This window comes from Osmia bicornis, chromosome 4, assembly GCF_907164935.1.
Source record: "Osmia bicornis bicornis chromosome 4, iOsmBic2.1, whole genome shotgun sequence".
Classification (NCBI taxonomy): Eukaryota; Metazoa; Arthropoda; class Insecta; order Hymenoptera; family Megachilidae; genus Osmia; species Osmia bicornis.
In genome coordinates, this window is record NC_060219.1 from 9,705,887 (window position 1) to 9,726,516 (window position 20,630).

Consider the following 20,630-nt stretch of genomic DNA (forward strand, 5'->3'; position numbering starts at 1 on the left):
TTGGTACAGAAATAATTAATAACAAATCATTATAAACTTTTCTTTTTTGATATTTTTACTATTCAAACTTTTGTAATGTTTTGTTAATAATTTGGCAAGTAAATACCTAACCACAAATTAAATCCTAATGTTTTCATTGTAAATGGTTATTCTTTATTTGTTTATCGAGAATTTGAATGTTTTATTAGTGACATTTACATACATCGTGTTACATAAGCCATACACAAATTTTTTACATATGAACAAATCATATTTGTGTACATAGAATTATGTGATATCTATAATAAATAAAAATATACCCTATATTAAATATGTTATTTGTTTAGAAAGATTGTTTACTCTTATGTTAGTACAAAAACATTACGTCATTAATTTTATTTTAAAAGCTGTTTTTGCATGATTTTAACAAAAAAGTGTTGAAATCTGCGTAGGTATAAGTGTTACCCGCATTTAATTTAATAACTCGTTAATATTCAACAGAAGGTTCATTAATATACATTCACGGCACTTAATAATAAGTATTGTATACCTGAGACTTCAAAGAGTTAATATAAATGTAAAAATTACTTGCATATATATTCCTTCAAAGAAAAAATAATAATAGATCTAATTCACTTATTGTACCAAACACAGGCATACGATATTTCTTAATTTAAACATTTCGTATTTGTGTAATTTGTGATACAAATTTATGTTCAATCTCTTTTTTCAATGTTTAGTTGAATCTTCTGGTACGTGTATTTAAAATCTTATAAAAATTTAATCTACAAAAAAAGTGTTTTCAGTAGAAAGTTTGCGTCACATTTCAATAACGTCTCCCCTGATTAGAGTAAACGTATATGTAAGGTAGTTGGTATGACACATAACCTAGAAATATTTAACTTTCAAATCGAATTGTTGAAAACGTTTTGTTGTGATTATTGTATAAAGTATTGTGAACAACTGCAAGTATTATCAATATTATTGTAATCTTTTGTAATTTGTTATTTATTTTAAAACCTTTTCTCTTGATTAACAAATAAAAAAAAATACTTATTTCATAATTTTGTGTAGAGTAACTCATAAACAATTTAAATCAGTATGTATTAAATTGTACACTTGAAAAAAATATGTTTCTAACAAAATAATTGTAAATATAGTGTAAATACGTGTACAAATGTATTATTATTTTTCTCAAAATTTAAATGTGGTGTTTCTATAAATACTAACCTTGAAAACATTCAAAGAAATTAATGAGAGAAAAAATGGAATGATTGAATTAAATGTAAATTTTAAAAGGTAACCCAATGATTTTTATTGTATTAATATGAGTGTTAGTCAATAATAATATGTAATTATTTAATACTATTACTTATTAACTTATTTCATTGTATTTATAGGATGTTTGTGCAATATAATTTGTTCAAAGATTATTATTTGAGTAAAGTATTTTTTAATAGAAAATAATAAAGATAATCTAAAAAATATATGAGAAAAGCTTGGAGAGGGTTGTTTAAGTGCCATGTGAAGGATTTTTCTATTATTTAAAGTTAGTATTATTTGTTAATTTATTGTGTAGAATTATATGTTAAATTATATTATAGTTTGTAAACATTCCTCAATTCTAATGATTAGATAACTATGGATGAAAGGAGGGTAGCAGATTACTTTGTCATTGCTGGTTTACCTGGACAAGACAATGATTTTGCCAGTGATAATGAAAATGATGAAAAGTTAGAAGATTGGTATCAAGAAGGAACACATGTCAAAGATGTGCACATGAAACCTCCAATTACCGATCTTGCCATTATATTTCCAGCATTGGGTGAACAATGTCCTGAAGGATATACTGTGTTAGAACACACTGTGTCAGGTCTGCCTGCTGATTTAAATCATGGAAGTTTAAGAACAAATGAATGTTACTTATGTTATCGAAGAGGAAGAGACAAACCTCCTTTAGTTGATATAGGTAAAATAAGCCTGAACAGTCACGTATAAGATTTAAATATTCCTCGCTATAATGTGATTTCATATAATCAATTATAAAACATTGAGCATTGTGTTCTAAAGTTAAGAAATAAATAATACTATAAATATTTTTTATAACAAGGTATGCATTTAATAACAAGTGACAATTTCAGGTGTAATATATGATGGCAAAGAACGTATAATGCAGGATGCGGAAATGGTATTGGAAACTCCGAAAGGGCATCTAGCGAACGTGAATAATTCGTCGTCAAAAATTTTCGTGACATACAGACGCGCAAGCCATAAAATGGCATGCAATTCATTAGTGGTGACAGACATATGTGTCATCTTAACAAATAAAGGAGAAACGCCCCCACATGCATTTTGTGTTATTAATAAAAATTTGAATAAAGGCATGGTGGGCAGCGACGTATATTTGTGTTATAAGAAATCCATGAATCGGGCAAATTTAATATCATTTAAGCCTGCTATATTGTTCAAATATCCGACAGCTGATTATAGCAGTTTTGTCTTCCCAAATTCTGTCGCAATGTTTTGTTTACCGATGGGTGCAACGATTGAATGCTGGCCGAAAGTTGCATGCAAACCTAAGCCAGTGTTTTCAACATTTGTTTTAACAGTGGCAGATGCAGCTCAAAAGATATATGGTTCGGCAATAACGTTTTATGAAGAACTTGAATTAGAAATGGATATTTCAAATTTTAAAGAAAACGAACAACTTACTGATGTACTCATGGAGAACATGAAGAATTCTGGTATGAACATACATACAGTAAACTCTCTCTATATTGCCGATTGAACGAGTTCCTCTCCACACGCGGGACTTTGACAGTCGAGTATTAAATTATTAAAAATTTCTTTCTTGTTCCAGTTGAACACACAGATATTGACTATCAGGAGTTGAAAACAAGAATACACAAACAACCTGGAATATTTAAGAAACTTACTTCTGCACAGTTGGAAAAGTTACAATTCACAAATCCTGCCACTCAATCATTGAATATAAGTAAATCTATATGCATCCTGTCTCATTGGCCATTTTTTGACGCATTTGAAAAGTTTTTAGTGTTTTTACATAGCATGTGTAATAACAAACTGCAGAACGTTCCTATTGAGAAATATATAGCATATTTTTTGTACGACATACCATTTCCGAGCCCACAAAGACCAAGAATTTTCGTACAGTTAAGTGCTAATGATAGATTGGTTTTGACTCAGCCAGAAGATTTGGCGCTACCTAGGTCTGGTGCCAGTTTTCGACAATTACTCATCAATTTAGGACCTGACAATTGTTTACTTATATTATTGTTAATCCTTACTGAACAGAAAATACTTGTACATTCATTGCGTCCTGATGTGCTTACATCAGTAAGCGAAGCAATCGCTATGATACTATTCCCATTTAAATGGCAATGTCCATATATACCTTTGTGCCCATTAGGTTTAGCTGAGGTAATATATTTTTATACCTCGCCAATTGATAAACAACAGATACAGTATAACACATTCGATGTTTTGTATTGTAGGTTCTGCATGCACCATTACCGTTTTTAATAGGCGTTGATTCTAGATTTTTTGATTTATACGATCCTCCCTCTGACGTTAATTGTGTAAATTTAGACACAAACAATATTGCAATTTGTGACGACAAGAAATATTTAAATGTGAAATTATTGCCTAAAAAAGCAGCCAGGCAACTTAGAAACTGTCTGGATCATCTTTATTCGGAATTGATTTCTTTGGGAAAGAGATATTCATCTATGAAAGGTAATTTGCTATTGTTATTGTTGTTTTTCTTTTCGATGATCGTTTGATTTAATTTTTAGATACAGATGACGAGGAATTCAGTGTTGACAAAGACTTTCAGCTAAAACGAAAAGAACAAGCTATAGAACTCGAGATTCAGGATGCTTTTTTAAGATTCACTGCTACGGTATTAAAAGGATATCGTGCTTTTTTATTGCCGATTACAAAAGCTCCAACTGTTGGTTCTACTGATCCAACCAGTTTGTTTAACATACAAGCGTTTCTCAGAAGCCGAGATAAGGCTCATGCAAAATTTTATAGTATGTTAGTGAAGACTCAGATGTTTATAAGGTATATTGTTTTATTACATGAGAAAATTTTTATATCGTTCATTTTTCATTTGCAATATTTGATTCAGGTTTATAGAAGAGACAAGCTTTGTATCCGATATGGATATGGCTGGTTTAGCGTTTTTTGACGAATGTACAGAGCGCATCGAGGAAGAAAATAGTAAGAAAATAGAAAATAGTAACCATTTTAAAATATATGGTTGCTAGAATAGACTAATAAACATTAATAATACTGCTCAATATATTCTATAGTGCCTCTTTTGGAGTTGGATGAATCTCAACATAGTGAACGAACCGTATATATACCTCCACCGGAAGCTGGTCCGAATCAATTGCCGATAACATATCGCACGTTTAAATTAAATCCCGAACTAATAAGACCATTGAAAAATTTCAACATAAAAAATCCGAACTTAAGTGTCTTCGGAATAATACCAGGAAGTCCTATGGCACGCAGAACCAAGCATGAAATTAAAGTGGCGCAAAGGATGGCGCGTAAACAGGTAATCAAAGTACTTTTTAAAATTAATTTTCATTTGTTAATCTTGAATAGTGTGGAGATCGTTGGTGATTACCATTTACAGTACTCATTGAAGGTACAGTTGGGTGCCTGTAATGGAGGTGATAAGGTGCTGTATTATTGATAAATATGTTTAAAATACTTATCTCGTGCTTTTAGGCAGCAATGCCAGATAGGTGGGGCAGATGTCTACTCGGCACTTGTTATAGTCTTTGGTTCCTGCATTTACCAGCTATGTTACAAGTTTCCAATCAGCCGGCTACAATTTTACATCAAGCTTACGATCTATTAGTTAAAATGCCAAAATTACACCTTGATCCTATCGAAGAAGTAAATTTTTTTATTCTCACATATTTAAATAACTGTTTAATCATTAAACTTTGTTAACGAATCTTACCGTATAAGGTATCAATTTTAGGTTTGCTATAGAGCTATGATGCAACTGTGCGGTGTTTATGGACAGCCTGTTCTAGCAGTAAAATTATTATTTCATATGAAACGTAGTGGCGTTCAACCAAATGCTCTTACTTATGGATTTTATAACAAGGTTCAATTTTTTTTCTCTTTACAAAAATTTCGATTTTATCCTATCCGGAATATCATTCTCTTTATTATTATAGGCTGTACTGGAAGCAACTTGGCCATCTGATATGACAAATTCCAGTCAGTTGATGTGGAATAAATTGCGAAACGCTATTGTCGGAGCAGCTTTATTTAAACGTGCTGGTAAAAGAAGTGCAAGAAGAAGATTAAGTTCAAATGCAGAATTATTAGCTATAGATGGCAAAAATGCAAGTATGGAACATGCATTTTCTAGGTCTAGTCTTGATAGTTCTCATTCTCAAGACACCGAGGCCGCGCATAGTGATTGTAAGTATTATTTTAAGTTATTTCAATATCCTTTTTTTTTTTTCTTTAGAAGTAGATTTTTATTTTATTATTTTACTTTAATCGATGATAGCTACTAAAGGCAGTTCCGTCTCAGATTTGCCAGACTATGGACCATTTGAAATAAAGAAGCTCCCTCGTCAGAATAGTATCGTTAAGGATTCAGCGTTAAATGTTATACAAACAGAAGAATTGGATAATATACAATTGAATCAAAGGTAATTATATAAAAAAGATTATTTGAATATCGTGTTGGTTATATTCCTTTCTTTTCTAGAATGATTCGGAATATGGAATCTCCGCTGAAAAGTCCGATTCGTACACCAGTTACAGAAAATGACCCATTGGGTGCTTTAATGAACGACGAAACACCAGTTGTTTCACCTTCCGAAGAGAATGATTCAAATTGTTCAACGTGTACTTTGACTATCTTCAACAACGTTGAGGAACGACCAGGGGGTCCCCTTTTATTTCGAAGGTATATTTTTAAGTTTTTACTTGGGTTTTTAATCAATTTAATTCCTTTCATATTTTTCACAATATATCATAACTTTGCAGTAGTATCTTACCACGTAGTGCGACGTTTCATCAAACAGTAGATGAAGCTGGTGTAGCAATAGGTGGTCAGTTGCAGAGGAGTGAAACAATGCCGCATTCCGTAGCACAGCAAGGTGAACAAGACAAGGAACGGGAAAGATTAGAAATAAGTAGCATTTGGTCCCAGAAAGATAGTGTTACTTCGAGTCTTTCAAGTCTGGGTTCAAGTCTGAAACTGAGTTTTGGGTAAGACAAGTTTATTTATTAAGCTACAGAAGCTGGCCAACTCCGGACAAAAGTCTTATTAAAGATGTTTATTACAGTTCCACAAGTATAACGGGAAAGAAATCTAATGAAATAATACTCGGTGGTTTAAGTAGTCTAAAGTCTGCTGCTACAACTGTGGTAAAAAAGTTTGACGAAATTAAAGAGGCAATTTCTGCGACAAGCACACCTGTAAAACTTAAGGAACGGGAATATAAAATAATGCACGGGGCATCACACGAATCTTTAGATTCCATGACCGATGGATCTATACAGGATAGAAATGAACCGCTTAGAATGTCTGGTTCGTAAAGTTCCAAATGTTACTTTTTCCGTATACTTTATGTGTTTCTAAACGAAATATTATTTTACTGAAACAGGAGATGGAAATTTAGATTCTTATACATTATATGATTTGGCGGAGAGTTTATATCCAAAAGGTTCTAGAGAACTAGATGAACGAATTGCTATTGAACTCGTACTATCTAGTGCAAGTAGATGTCATCAATGTGCATCTATACTCTACGACGAGGAAATAATGGCTGGTTGGCAACCGGAGGATTCAAATTTAAATACGGTTTGTCAGTATTGCGATAAAGCAACAGTACCTCTACTTACTATAACGATATTGGATTACAGGTACGTAAAATCTATCATATTATGTATTTGATATTATACATGTTATATTATTTATATTTCTAAAGATGTGAAGAAAATGAAAAGAAAAATGATCCTCTAATGGGAGCGTTAGTTGAACTTTTGGATAAACCAAAAGAATTATTAGAACCCATCACAGTACCCTACTTGAATCCTCTAGTTTTAAGGAAGGAGCTAGAAAGTGTTTTAAGTCAAGAAGGTGACACGTGTCTTACAAAGCATAAATTTATCGACGAACATCCAATAGTATACTGGAATCTTATATGGTATTTCGAAAGAATTAATTTATCGAGTCACCTTCCGGATTTGTGGTTGGGTAATGATAAAAAGAAGGAACAGATTAATTATAACGCGGTGGGTGTGAAAACTATGTGGGATACCGAAAGACTTCACATGGATCGCTTGCCTATGTACCTCCAGTGGAAGTTGAATAATGTAGATAAAAGGTAAATTAAAGTCATTCCTACCCCGTGATTCCTTTTATTCTTTGAGCAAAAATATATAAACAGTATATATATTTTTTTCTTTCAGTTTAATGCAGTCAGTGATTACCTACGTTCGCCGAAATGATTTAGCGGAACCTATAAAAAGAGTGGCCTTAGAAAGAAGTAAAAATCCAGCTGATCAATCTCTATTTTCTATATATCGGGATATTTTGTTTTTGGCATTTACCGTTTTGGGTAGAGGAAATATTGATCAAGGTAGGTTCTTAACTATCGAATGACAGTGAAACAGGTTAATTATCCCTTTTTTCATCATTCGTGTGTTGTAGGTGTATTCGACAAAGAATATTCGCTATCGTTAGAGAGATTAACGGAAAAGGAAGAGAAGCTGTTATGTAAAATCGATGCTCCGCCCTCAACGATGTCAGTGTTCTGCAGACACTATTTTAAGCAATTAAGTGTATAAAATTCAAATTGATGACAATGATGTAACATATTGTAAGAATGAATAGTACATTCGTAAGAAGTATCGCAGATTTATTTGTGTAAGTCTGAGTTGTAATTGTAAAAGTCAAAATTAGTGGTGAATAACACTTTTTAGGTACATGTTGAATAGTTATTATTTTTGAATGAAAGCCACTGAATTTTTCAGATATTGATCTTTCTTTTCCGTCAAGAAGAAATCGGAGAAATGAAATTTTTAATGACGTTGACAAATGTTATGTATTTCATTATGAAATGTACTTTCTTTCATATTTAAAGTATGCTATTACTATCAACACGTTTTTTATTTAGAAACTAAGTTGCGTACATATTTAGTTTATTATAATGTGAATATTCATAGTGGTACATATATATGCGATAATGAAAATCGTTCAGTACCAAAGAACCTGATTTCATTGAGAAACTATAAATTCAATTGTTGCTGCATGGTGACAAGAAATACATCATTTTTAACGTATGGATTATATCGTCATATTTCTGCTAATGTTTTCGTCGTCACATATTGATTGGATGACTATAATTGAGTTTTAAAGGAAAGAACGTATAGCGGAATCTATTGTCCAAGCTGAAGTCCATTTACATAATACCTTACAGAAGATATTGTTCATTTTCTTATACCCATAAGCGGAACAATCGAAAAATGCACGACCAGTAATTAAATTATGATCTTACATGTTCACAATGAAAAGTGCTATTTATATTTATGGCATCGATTTTCATTTGCTATATGAAATTTTTCATGCTTTGCAAGTGTTGCATTGTATTTGTAAATTAAGAAATTTCACTATTGTTCAAAATATAATAGAATTATTTGCAATTAAAAGTGGATATTTAATTTGATCTCATCCGTGTCTGCCACCTATAGATAATAATTTTATTTTACAAAGAATTTTCGATCATTTAAATATTTAACAATTTTTTACCATTTTCATATATTTATAATGTTTATTTGAAAAATATGAAAAATTTACTAATTAATAGAATGTTTGTTATAATTTAATTATATATAATGCATCCAGTTTTAATTGCAAATAAGTGCAATAAAATAAATATTAGCTTTTTTTACTAAATATTACTTTTCAAAAATAAAACTACAATAATAGAATGTATTATGTACCTGATATCTATAAAAACGTTTCTTTGCTTAGGATAGATTGAACAGTCTCGAGTAGACTTCCCTGGAGAAAATACCATTACAGAGGGTGCAGAAATTCTCAAAATCTTAATTTTAACGATATTAATATTAAAAGTGATTTAAAAAAAAGTGATCTATTATATGTGAGACCCTTTCCCATCATCATTCTCCTTGGGGCCACCTAAAGGGTAGAACGGAAATACTGTGAAGAAGAGCTGAGGACTTGAAAACCTATGGGGGAATGGTATCCCCATTTTCTCTAAAAAAGTCTATCCATGCTCGATACTGTACAATACATTGATCCTTAAAAATTTAATGTATAATTCAACGATGCTATGCACTTTTCAGTATGAACTTTGTACAATATTAATATTGTATATTCGTTCATTATTAAATTATAAATGTAAAACATAAATAAAAGTCAGTTATGGTATTTTACATAAATGAGTTTTTTATCAGCACAAAATGTGCAGGGTAACTGCTAACTTTATCTCACTTTAGGACTTAGGACTTTTCCCTCTTTAACCGAAAGTGGTACTTGGGGTCTACAAACGACAGGTGCCTCAAGAGGCGGGGATTTCGTGCATCTTTCCCACCTTATCGAAAAGCACTATGGAGTGGTATGCAAAGGAAAAAATACCTGCCTTCCTTCCTTAGAACGACCGGTCATCATCTTTTCCAATAAGGTGGTACCTGCCCATATCACAGTAAGGGTTGAAAATGGGAACCCCTTTGGGTTTCGCAGTGGTGTTTTGGGCCACCATGCGTTTTATTGCTCTGATTAATGTTTTTAAAAAATGACATAGGAAAGAAGAATTTTCTATCAACATATTTTCTTCGTTAAACCGTACAACCCATTCTATCTAAAGAAACATTTATAAACAATCAGTAATCACAAATATAATTATTAACAATTATCTGACAAATTTGAACTTAAATATAAAAATGTAATAATGAACGTAATTAAGAGCTAACAACAAAAGAATTAGAAGTAAATAAAATACGAAGAAAAATTATTTTAGTAGATAGTAATTGTACCTAGTGTCAATCTAAACTTTGGAAAGAGGGCCATATATTTTCATCGAGCGTGCTGGAAGCACTATCCGCGGGAGCAGAAACAACAGGGTATATTATGGAATACTATCCGCAATAGGTTCCACAATCGCGGCAGCCATTGTTTCGTGGTACCTACAGATGTGCTCCATTGTCGATCTATCGGTACTCTTGCTCGAAAAGGAGTAAGAGAAAGAAGAAAAGAGAGACGTTTACGAAAGGAACGTATCAATTCTTTGTCGTATCAGTATATCTATAGGCGTATCTAACGGGTGATTAATCTTCAAATCATCATTTCTTATTATTTATAATAAATTAAAAATACAGGGTGTACCATTTAAATGGGAATACCTAAATATCTCTGTTATTTATGATTTTATGGAAATAAGTAATCAGGACAATGTTATATTTATTTCAAGGAGCAGTATGTAGCAGTAAAATTATTATTTTTTTCCAGATCACTTTGTCTTCAGGACTTTCCCATAATAAAAATGATCCATTCTGTAAGGGAAGTATAAAAGAATCGAAGAGATGATGATTAAATGGAATGTTTCGTGAAAAATCACCCAGTAGATAGTGGGAATACCTCTCAAGGATAAAGTCACGCAATAAGAGGGTGAGTAGTGGCGGTAACGGTGATAATAGTTGTAGTTGGTTTGATGCCAACGGGTAGGTTGGCGTAGGTTGGGGTAGATATTCCGTTTGTATAATGTACCTACTCACTCGTATCGGACTGTCTCTCTGTGATGTGAACGCAGCCTCAGGCTTATTATGTATCTCAAACTCTGAATACTACTGACTCTGTCGAAATTATGATTACTTGTCAGTTCAGAGTTTCGGGAGAAGACAAATTTTTTCCCCTCCTGTTTCTTTTTTTTTTTTTTCGTTTTTTCACCTACCACGGATAGTCAAATAGAATTATTAATTATTTCAATCAACGAATCCATTCAAATTTGGATGGAAAGTAGAATTGGTACAACAGGTACCTTTTTTGGGGGAAGAATCATTTTTTCTTCTTCTTCTTCTTCTTCATTTTTTTTTCGTCAAATGAAAAGAAGGATCGCAAAACCTGATCAAAAAATCAATTTCTCGAGGATGACGAATCCCCGCATCGATAGGCGTTGAAGATGAGAAACAAAAGGCATTGTGTTCGTTTTATCCGCTCGAGTGATCTACCAAAGAGAAACGAGAAGGTGCTGGTACGATAGCGGTAGTGAAAATCGAGGAACGATATTCATCGGTGGCTCTGAACGAAGTCTTCCTCGGTTGAAAGTCGACCGATGGAAAATCGTGAAAATGATATGCTGGACAATGGGTATTGTTCGAACTGATCGCCGCGTCTGGCCTCCTACCATAGTTGCTTTTCGTCTCTAGATGCTTAGAATTGGTAGCTTCGTTGGGAAACTGAGATTCACGAGTCGTTCTTCCAGAAAACAAGAGTCCAATAGGAATTTTCCTTGTTCTTCTTACTCCCTTTTCTACTTTTCTTTCTTCCCGTTATATTCGCTTCAATTAATTATCTTTTATTCATTCAGAACTGTAAAAATTATTTTTCAACAAAAATTCATTTTCGAATAATTATTATTTCATAATTACTAATCCTTCATTCCCTAATTCATAGATTTTAACCCCATTGAACTATTAATTTCCTTTTCTTTTTTTTCTTTTAACAAGTTACCTCTATTATTTGTTAATTAATTTTATTATTCTCATTAGCATTATACAAATAGGAGGTCGCGGTATGTATACCCTAAGAGAATGGTTAAACGAACATTAACGAAGCCATAAATGGAACAACGTGGTGTGCAGAGGCTTGATTAAAATATTAATTGAGATGGAAATAATGATTCGTTGCGGTTCGATGATTGCATCGCCCTACTGTACTTCGCATCTTTGATTTTTTAATATATGCCACTGAATAGATTCTCAACCCTGATCAATCCAACTAGTGAGTCGTTGAATACGAACCGACGTTATTCGTTTATTTCCTATAAATGGTATCTAATAAGTTGGCTAGAGGAACACAATAAAATACGATCTTTTCAAGATACATATTCAAATACAGAATCCAATATCTACAAAACTTTTTGGTTTAATATAATATTTTTCGTACCAATTTCTTAATTTCCCACCATAAATGCTCGTAGGGGTTCAAATCTGGTAATTGAGGGTGCAGCTAACGTATGGGGTGTATGTACAGAAATCACTAAACCATTACATGGTCTATATGCTTTGGATCATGGTATGATTGTGAATAAAATAGTTATGTAAATACTTGGAAAAATTCGATACAAAATTTCCCTGCTAATGTGAAGAAAGAAATTGTATTATTGGGTCACGTTTGACCCATTCAATTAAAAAAAAAAAACTGTGGTTTCAATTCTAAGTACGTTACTATTTTTGTTTCAACAATAATAATAAAAGTGATGTAGTATTGTATATTTATTTATAGTGATTTTCTGTTAGATTGACTGACGAGTAATTACTCGTAACGCTTTATTCTTAATCGGAATATAACAGGACGTTCGAAAACACGATCTGAATGGTAATCTTCTCACGTAATCTATGATCTATTGTGAGAAAGGACAGAGGGATTGGTGGTGAAGGGTAAACAATTGAAAAGGGAGTCGTTTACTAGGGGGGCTGTTGAAAACTCAGGGGAACAGTTGGGCGTCCATTAAAATCATCTTCTATGAAAACTAATCGCGTAGGCCGCACATGCTTTGTTGACTTACAGGGTGCGTCATTACTTAACGATATTACATTTCATCATTTCTCTTAATTTGTTTATCATTTTGTTTTATAACAAAACAATTTGCATTATATTGGATAAATTTACTTTGATTTTTATATTCTATATAATTTTCATTTTCTAAATTTCACCCCTTTTTTTTATTTATAATTATTATATGAGCAATAAGAAATAAATGCAAAAATTTATGTTATAAAGCTTTAAATTCTGAAAATATTTCAAGCAAAAAGTCAGCTAAAGTAATTTGGAGATTAAAATAGAAAGAGAGATGATGCACCCTGTATAAGAGGATGATTAAAAGAACTAATCGACATGTCGTCCCGACAGCAACCGTCTGTGATTGTTCCCTGCATGCATTCATGGTTGGTTGCTTTTATGAGATAAGATCGTAAAATAATCACGTTTAGTAATCTACTTCTGTTACTTAACCTGTTCGAGTTAAGTGACATCTCATTGATGTTACATACGTAATGAAATGTACGTCGACATCTTAACACCTCGGGCATCATAGAAATAAAAATAATCATACCTAATCAAACACTGGATAAAATGAATTATTGAAAATATTAACAACGTTTCTTAATTACTTCGCTAAATGAAATTAATAGTGTTAATAAATTCTGTTAATTTAAAATTAAGAAACCTGAAGGCAGTGATATCGATTGGTTGGTAAATCTAGTATCCAAGCGTATTTCCTTCCGGGAAATATATCAGATAGGTTGTAGAAAAGTGAAGGGAGAAGGAAAAGGAGTAAAATGAAAAGAGCAACCGTCCAGATAATGAGGACAAAGTGGGAATCCGATAGATCGGTTTACTAGTTGGATCGGTAGATCAACGAATCAGCAGAGATCAGGAGAGATCGGGGTAGAAAAGGAACGGAGTTTGTATGAGAAACAAGGAAATTCGTATGTTTCGAACTTCCAACCGTGCCTCGGAACTTGCTCGGATGTCGAGTAATTAACGATATTTCAGGGGTAATTAAACGCATCCAATCTAGCTGAAGGGTGGGCTGCTAAAGGCCTTCGGCTTCAGAAGTTCGAAGACGGTACTGCTCGAGAAAACCGCATTTTGTATAAACCCTCTACCCTACAAGAAACCACTCTATTGCTACCTTCCTTTCGTCATCTCTTTTCCCTCGTTTTCACCATTTTCTACCTCTTTCTCTATTACTGTTCCCCATGTATTTCCATATACATGTTTCCAATAACGTTCATCGACTCTTGTATTTATTCATATTTAAATTACATCCCTTGTTCTATAAACAACTTATACTTTTTCACGAGTATAATGTTGTATCAACACCATAGATTATTAATTAGGACATAATTAAATGCTATTATGATAAGTATGGCTGTTAATTGTAGCTCGAAATTTTTTTAGGTAGAGTTACCAAAAATTGCAATAGAGATTATTTTATCAAGCTAAAAGTAAAATACCTTCGTGGGTGGTGTGATACCAACAGAGATTCTCTTTCTCTGATTTCTCTGAGAAATTTGCTTTCTGGTTCAAAAAATACAAATAAATCTGTATTGCAATTTTTAGGTTTGATATTAAATAAATCAATGTTATTGAATTAAAAATTCTTGGTTGACCTATTACTGGTAGCAATTAAATAACTTCTGAATCATTGATTTATTCCAAATGTTTGTTTATACATAAAATAGAAAGAAAAATGATAATAAAGTAAAATATTGCAGTAAGTTCGGTGTTCAATGGAATACGAAGACACAGAAAGTTTCATTAAGAAGTCAGAAAGAGAAACAGAATATTGGTTTGAAACATGCACCAACCACTAGCGAGTAAATGAAAGAGAAAGAGCCAGGGAAGGAGAAAGAGAGGATTGGTAGAGGGAGAAGGGTGGTCTGGTAATGTGACTAAATGAATCCACTAACGGGGTTGGTTTTGCAGTAATGGAAGGGGTAATTAAAACCACCCTTCTGCGGATGCGGACTGAGCTAGATCTACCCTCTACAGGGCCGCAATCCCACGATAAGCTGAAAATTATTTAGCAATGAAGTTTCGTTTCGTTGATATTCGCTTACCCCTTTTCCTTTATTCCAATTCCTTTCTAAGCATTTTAAATAATTCATTTTCTTCATCAACTATCATCAACTTTAATCAATACTTCCAAAATTGGAATCTTGAATTTAACACAAAAAATAACTTTTTATCATTGAAAGTTGTATTTTAATTATTATTATAATTTGTTATAATGTTTAACACACTTATCGCTGTAAAATAAGTTTTCAACCTCTATAAGTTTTCTAACTTATAAAAAGACAAATAATTTTCGTTTACGATATTCTAACAATTTTTCTATAATAAAACATAAAATTAATAATCTAACACCATGGATGTAATCATTGTATTGTGAGAAGAAATACTATTTTTGAAAGGAAAACTAAATTAAATGACAGTATTAATGAATTAATAATAATGTTAACGTTTTGTTAGATAGTTAATGCATAATCCATTTCTTTAATTAAGAAATTGAAATTGGACGTAGTAGAATGAGAAAATTCTGAAAGGATAGGCGGCCCTGGAATTCTCGATTCAGTCGTCGAGGGAACTGCGGCAGTGATGCTTTGCAAAATGGAACTGATTAACAAAGATTCAGAAAGGCGCACATCCAATTTCTCTATTCTTCGTAAAACCATCCTCTAATTATCGGTAATTGACTTATACGATTGAATCGACACGCTCATACAAGTCTCTAGAGACGTTTCAGTCCTTTGCCACCAGCAACCCTAATTGTATTGACTACCTGCATCAATGTCTACACATCAATATATTCCTCAATCTGCATAAGTACGGTTTTTATATCCCTTTTATGTTTTGTCTGTCTCATAATTAGTCGGAATTTTTATTAATTTAAATTAAAAATAAAATTATTTTATTTTAACGTTGTATAGATCAAATTTTAAGATATTACAGTTTCGATAACATTTTAAAATAATTTTTGTAATTTTTTAATAATGTAAACGCAAATTAAAGGATAAATTATCAAATTAGAAATACACGATTTTTTTTCACATTTCTGAATAAAATACCTACGTATGCATTAATGGAATAAAAATTAGATAGGTGGAGTATAGCATTTTTCTTTTTTATGACCGATTAGTAGAAGCTGGTGAAAACATTGTCCGAAGGTACGAATAGCCACTAACTTTTCTGTAGAGGGTTGCTCAACAAATACAAGTTCCATCTAAAAAGACAGGAGGACGGGGCGTAATCAATGAATGGACCAGGCGGACAAACCTTCTGTTACAAAAGCCTGACATTTTTCGGCTTTTCAGTGTCATTACCATAATAATGCGAATAAAAGGGAATTCTCGGAGTCCAGACTGCTCTCCTTCACTTCCCGCCTTCCCGTTCACCTTCAGTCCCAGAAAAAGATGGTACTAATGAATAGATTTCTTCTACCTGAAGTGCGCTTGATACTAACCACGAAGAAGAAATGAAAAATAATAATTTTCCTGTCTCTTGTACATTTATATTTAAGAAATTGTTCTATTTTATTTAAAATTATAAAATTTATATTTATAGTAATTTTAATCATTCATCAGAATTTAAGGTATAATATAATTTTGTCATTGCTCTGACGTCGTAGGAGTGATGAAAAAAGGGTTGCGAATATGGGACATGTTTCATATTGCACGCATTCGACGTGTTCCATATTGCGCGCTTACAAGCTTCGATGGAAAAGTAATAATTACACTAACAAAAAAAGAAGAAAATATTATCTATCAACTGTTCTATACAGTTGTAAGAAGAAAATAAGTTTAACGATAAATTATGCAAACTGTAATATTTTTAAACTAAAGAAAAATTTATGAATGGAAGAGATTTTTGCCACTGAATATACTTCTTTAAAAATCACAAACGATCTACTTTGTATCGTCCTACGTCAGGGGTGGTTTTCCACTTAATTTCTTTCTCTGAAGATCTTTACACCATCCTAGTACATATCCAGTGGACATTAATCTGAATGCCCGCTTCATTTCTTTGAAATAAGAATGTTTAATATTCTTCAACAGGTATTTCAACGTAGGTGTAATACGAAAATTGTAATGCAAACACTTTGAACAACTATGATAAAGGGTTGAAATAAGCAAGCGATCGACTTTCAAAAATAGTATGCAGTTAGAGTAAAAATAAATAGATAAGATATTGGATGCAAGTAAATTAAAAAATTCGTGTGAGAAAGAAACGGAGAAAGTGGAAGGAAGGGGAAAGGAAAGGGTGAAGAAGAAGGGGGGAGGAAGGGTGGCGAAGAGGAGTAGGAGAAGGAATGGCGGATGGAAGGGAGAAGGAAGGGAGGGGTAGTTATGGAAAGGTAGAAACGCAATGCAATTCGTAGTTTTCATTGTCACGCGACAGAGCTACCATGATTCTGGGGTGGAACGTGGCATAGAAAGGGTAGCGGTTGGCGAGCGAATCACAGTAGTGAGGGGAATGGAGGTTGTACAAGCGGTCCGTGGAATGAGAAAACATTAATCTAGGCATGTTTTGCAATCTCACCACCATCACAACCACCTCTCCTCCCTCACCGGTCTACCTACATATAATGGAACACTGTTATTGCTACGTTATGGCGCACAATGTTCGTTTCGACGTCAACCCCTTTCCACCTTTCTCTCTCTACTCTATCTTTTGTATCTAAAGATATATACTTATATGTACACCCTGAATATTTAGATACCTTCATCTACGTGTACATAATTGTACATATGTATGTGCATGCCATCGTTTCTATATTACATTCTTAAAGATGAACCCATCCCTCGTGTCAGGGGGTGGTGTTTCAAATTCAATTCTTATAATATTTCATGGGCACCTTGATATTTTGTTTTTTATATTCAAAAATGAACCTGGTTAAAATTTTATAGATATTAGTACTACTTATGTCTACTTTAGACAAGCTGAATCTCAATGCTATAATATAATTTATTATTAAATCTTACAATTAGTTTTCAGTTTTCAGTCCTGATATACCTAGGAAATTTTCTGATTCTAGCTTCAATTTAAAAGCCCTTATTAAGACAGTGAATGCTGTGGGTGTTACTAATGACTAGCATCACAATGAAATAGTTAGAAGAAAAATCAAATTCAACAATACTCTAAGTAGCAAGTGAAAATTTGAAATTGGAAAATGAAGCGATTGTATTCTGAATAATTACAATTGCACTGTGTTATACTATACACGTCTGTTTCTACTGGAGGACGCGTGAACATGTTGATCGCAACAGTAGAAATATCCGTGTCTAGTCAGCCACAGTAGAAATACCCGTATCTAGTCAGCCACAGTGAAAAGGGCCATGTGTAGTCCGACGCGTTAAATTGCAAGTAATCAAAGACAACAAATAATCTCGAATAAAAATGAAAAATAAAGTAAATTTATTCTACATAGAACAACGAGTAATCTTTTATTCGAGCAATAAAAATAATTAATTTAAATGGTATCAAAAAATTACTCATTATTCTGGAATCAGTTTTTTTCTTTTCATTAATTCAAAAATGTAAATTGTACAAGAATGACTAACCTCATCCCTTCCATAATAAACGATAACGATACGAAGAAACCATTCATGTCCTCTCTTCAGCTGGCACTTTTCGTTCTACACCCTTTATCTTTTCTTCTGGTTTTTTAAAGCAAAATGAAAGTGGTACAGTCGAAGGTGGTAGAGACGGACCAGAAGAGGAAGGGAAATAGAAAGAGAGGAGGAGGTGTCCATGCGTAGATTTTCGCATCGGCACTTCCGGTGGATGCAACTCGAAATCGCCTCGATGACGTTAAAAGGAGACTCAATAAACGGGTCGCATTGTCACATTATGAAGAAAAGGGAATGCTACTTTTTTTCTCTTTTCTCTTCACCTCCTCCTCCTTTCTTTTCTTCGTATCAGCTACTGCGTCACAAAGGTGTGCTTAATGAAAATGGTTGCTCCTGAAAGATTTTAAATAAGAAAAGTAATTTCTTCAATAACAAGAGTTAACATCGAAGAATTCTCGCTAAGGTAATTGGGAAACATTTTAATTTATGAAATGAGTTAAAAATTTCTGGAACAAGGTCTGACCTTTTGTTCACCATTTCTAACCCTTTGAGGGTTAAAAAAGTTAATGAAAGAAGCGTTCAAAGATTTTTTAAGTAACCTAAACGTACAACCGTAACTGCAAATAATTGTTCGAACATCATGGTGTCCAAATATTAATGCGATCCACTGTAAGCAGAGAAACATTGCAAATTAGTTGAGAGAAGAAGAAAAAAAAAAATAGTAGCAGCAGGATAGTGAGTAAAACCTGGCGGAACAAAAGCGAAGATTTTTAATCTTCTTTTATAGTAAAAACGAAGAATCGTCCCTCGCCTTCGTTTATTTATGCATTTCATAAAAACGGCGGACAGGGGCTGCATTATATTCAATTCTTCACAAGTCTGCCTACCATCCTCGCCTGTCGAGCCTGCGCAGCCCTTCTGCAGAGGGATCTACGTTAATGTATAAATGAATAGAGTACTGGTGCTGCTACTCCCTCTACTGCCCTCTTCTTACTCTTATAGGGCTGCTACTGGTGATGGTGGTGGCAGTAACGGAGGGAGTGGAAGTAATAGTAGTGGTGGTAGCACTCTTGGATGTTGGTACTGGGTGCTGGTAACAGTGGTAATGTTGGTGCTGATGCTGGTACTAGTATTGGTAGCATATAGGTTGAGGAAGGGGTGGGCCGGGGGGGGGGCAGTTCGAAGGGGATGAGTTATAAAAACCTTTGTAATTTTACTGACAAAGATTGAATGAACATCTGTAGAACCTTCTACCATATATATTTTTTTTTTAATTCCGTCTGCCTTATCAATCCTATAAACACACATAATATGAACGTGGAGAATAAATATTGTGATGGGATCAATACAATTGAATAGAAATATTGTATGCGGTTGGATTGCAACAACCAGTATTACTTATTTGCTAGTATCTGCTTACCCCCTGTATAAAAGAAACTAGCTATAATGTTACAAAATAATTGATATATTGTTTAAGTACTTACTGACATTGTTTATCTAGCGAAAGTTTGCTTCTTTTCCTGAGAAGTTTCCCATTGATAAAGTATTATCAAAAGAAGATTAATCAGTGATGTTGGTAAGATTACTGTACACATTCCAGCCGAGTTGGTACCTGAAATTATTAGTATGTTAGTAAGAATAATAATAGAATGTTGCCAGATTAACAAAATGATATTGGAACTTATGGATCCAACCAATGACTTAGAGCTTAATTTTAATTTAAAATTCCTTTTTTAAATTTTACATTGTTCCAAGCATTCCAGTCTCGTTAAGAACTGGTTTGCCACATAAAATCTGTGTTTTCCAATAGCGATCGTAAACATCTGACCTAAATTCTATTCAGCACACGTGGAATGAGTTGGGACAAAGAGTACGTAATAAGAAACATCAAAATAAAGCCGATTTAATGAAGTCTCTTGAATGGGAGAAAATCAATATACAATACATTAAAAACACTGAAAACCATATGTTTTTATTATTTACATTTGAATGAAAAATTTTCAAATGTGAGCAAACTGATAAGGGTAGTTTGATAACTCAAAAATTAACATTTAGAATAATAAACAATTCCTGAATACCATATACTGTTATTTGTTGTGAATTAAAGAGACTGTAGATTTCATTTTTATAAAAAAAAAATTATCGAAGAATTAAAATGAAAAACTTGATAAGAATAAAAATATTTTGATTGGTCCTTTAAAAGGCAAAATATTATCTGTACAATGAGATAAATGAAACGCAACAAAGGAGATAAATCAAAA

The 20,630-nt window shown here is 32.9% G+C and overlaps 1 protein-coding gene across 4 annotated transcripts; it reads left to right on the plus strand.

Moving 5' to 3' along the window:
* The first annotated feature begins 127 nt into the window (after window positions 1-127).
* LOC114874760 (DENN domain-containing protein Crag) lies at window positions 128-8,336 on the plus strand. Of its 4 annotated transcripts, none has more exons than XM_029184344.2 (20): window positions 128-948; window positions 1,380-1,528; window positions 1,615-1,948; window positions 2,121-2,723; window positions 2,840-3,420; window positions 3,495-3,735; window positions 3,795-4,065; window positions 4,133-4,224; window positions 4,317-4,567; window positions 4,744-4,914; window positions 5,003-5,131; window positions 5,205-5,454; window positions 5,546-5,690; window positions 5,750-5,950; window positions 6,031-6,255; window positions 6,333-6,577; window positions 6,654-6,912; window positions 6,978-7,376; window positions 7,462-7,631; window positions 7,703-8,336. In XM_029184344.2, the coding sequence occupies exons 3-20, from the start codon at window positions 1,621-1,623 to the stop codon at window positions 7,837-7,839; spliced, it is 4,698 nt and encodes a 1,565-aa protein (XP_029040177.2). In that variant the 5' UTR covers window positions 128-948; window positions 1,380-1,528; window positions 1,615-1,620; the 3' UTR covers window positions 7,840-8,336. The 4 variants fall into 4 exon arrangements, with proteins under 4 accessions (XP_029040177.2, XP_029040179.2, XP_029040178.2 ...); XM_029184346.2 differs by having other exon boundaries at window positions 128-731; XM_029184345.2 differs by lacking the exon at window positions 128-948 and adding an exon at window positions 1,063-1,278.
* The last annotated feature ends 12,294 nt before the right edge of the window (window positions 8,337-20,630 follow it).

What these genes read in the sequence shown, in the direction of transcription:
- LOC114874760 (XM_029184344.2), top strand. Translation starts at nt 1,621, where the DNA reads ATGGATGAAAGGAGGGTAGCAGATTACTTTGTCATTGCTGGTTTACCT. An exon ending in AAAGGATGGCGCGTAAACAG is followed by an intron (nt 4,568 to 4,743) that starts GTAATCAAAGTA and finishes TCGTGCTTTTAG; the next exon opens with GCAGCAATGCCAGATAGGTG. An exon ending in ATAACGATATTGGATTACAG is followed by an intron (nt 6,913 to 6,977) that starts GTACGTAAAATC and finishes ATATTTCTAAAG; the next exon opens with ATGTGAAGAAAATGAAAAGA.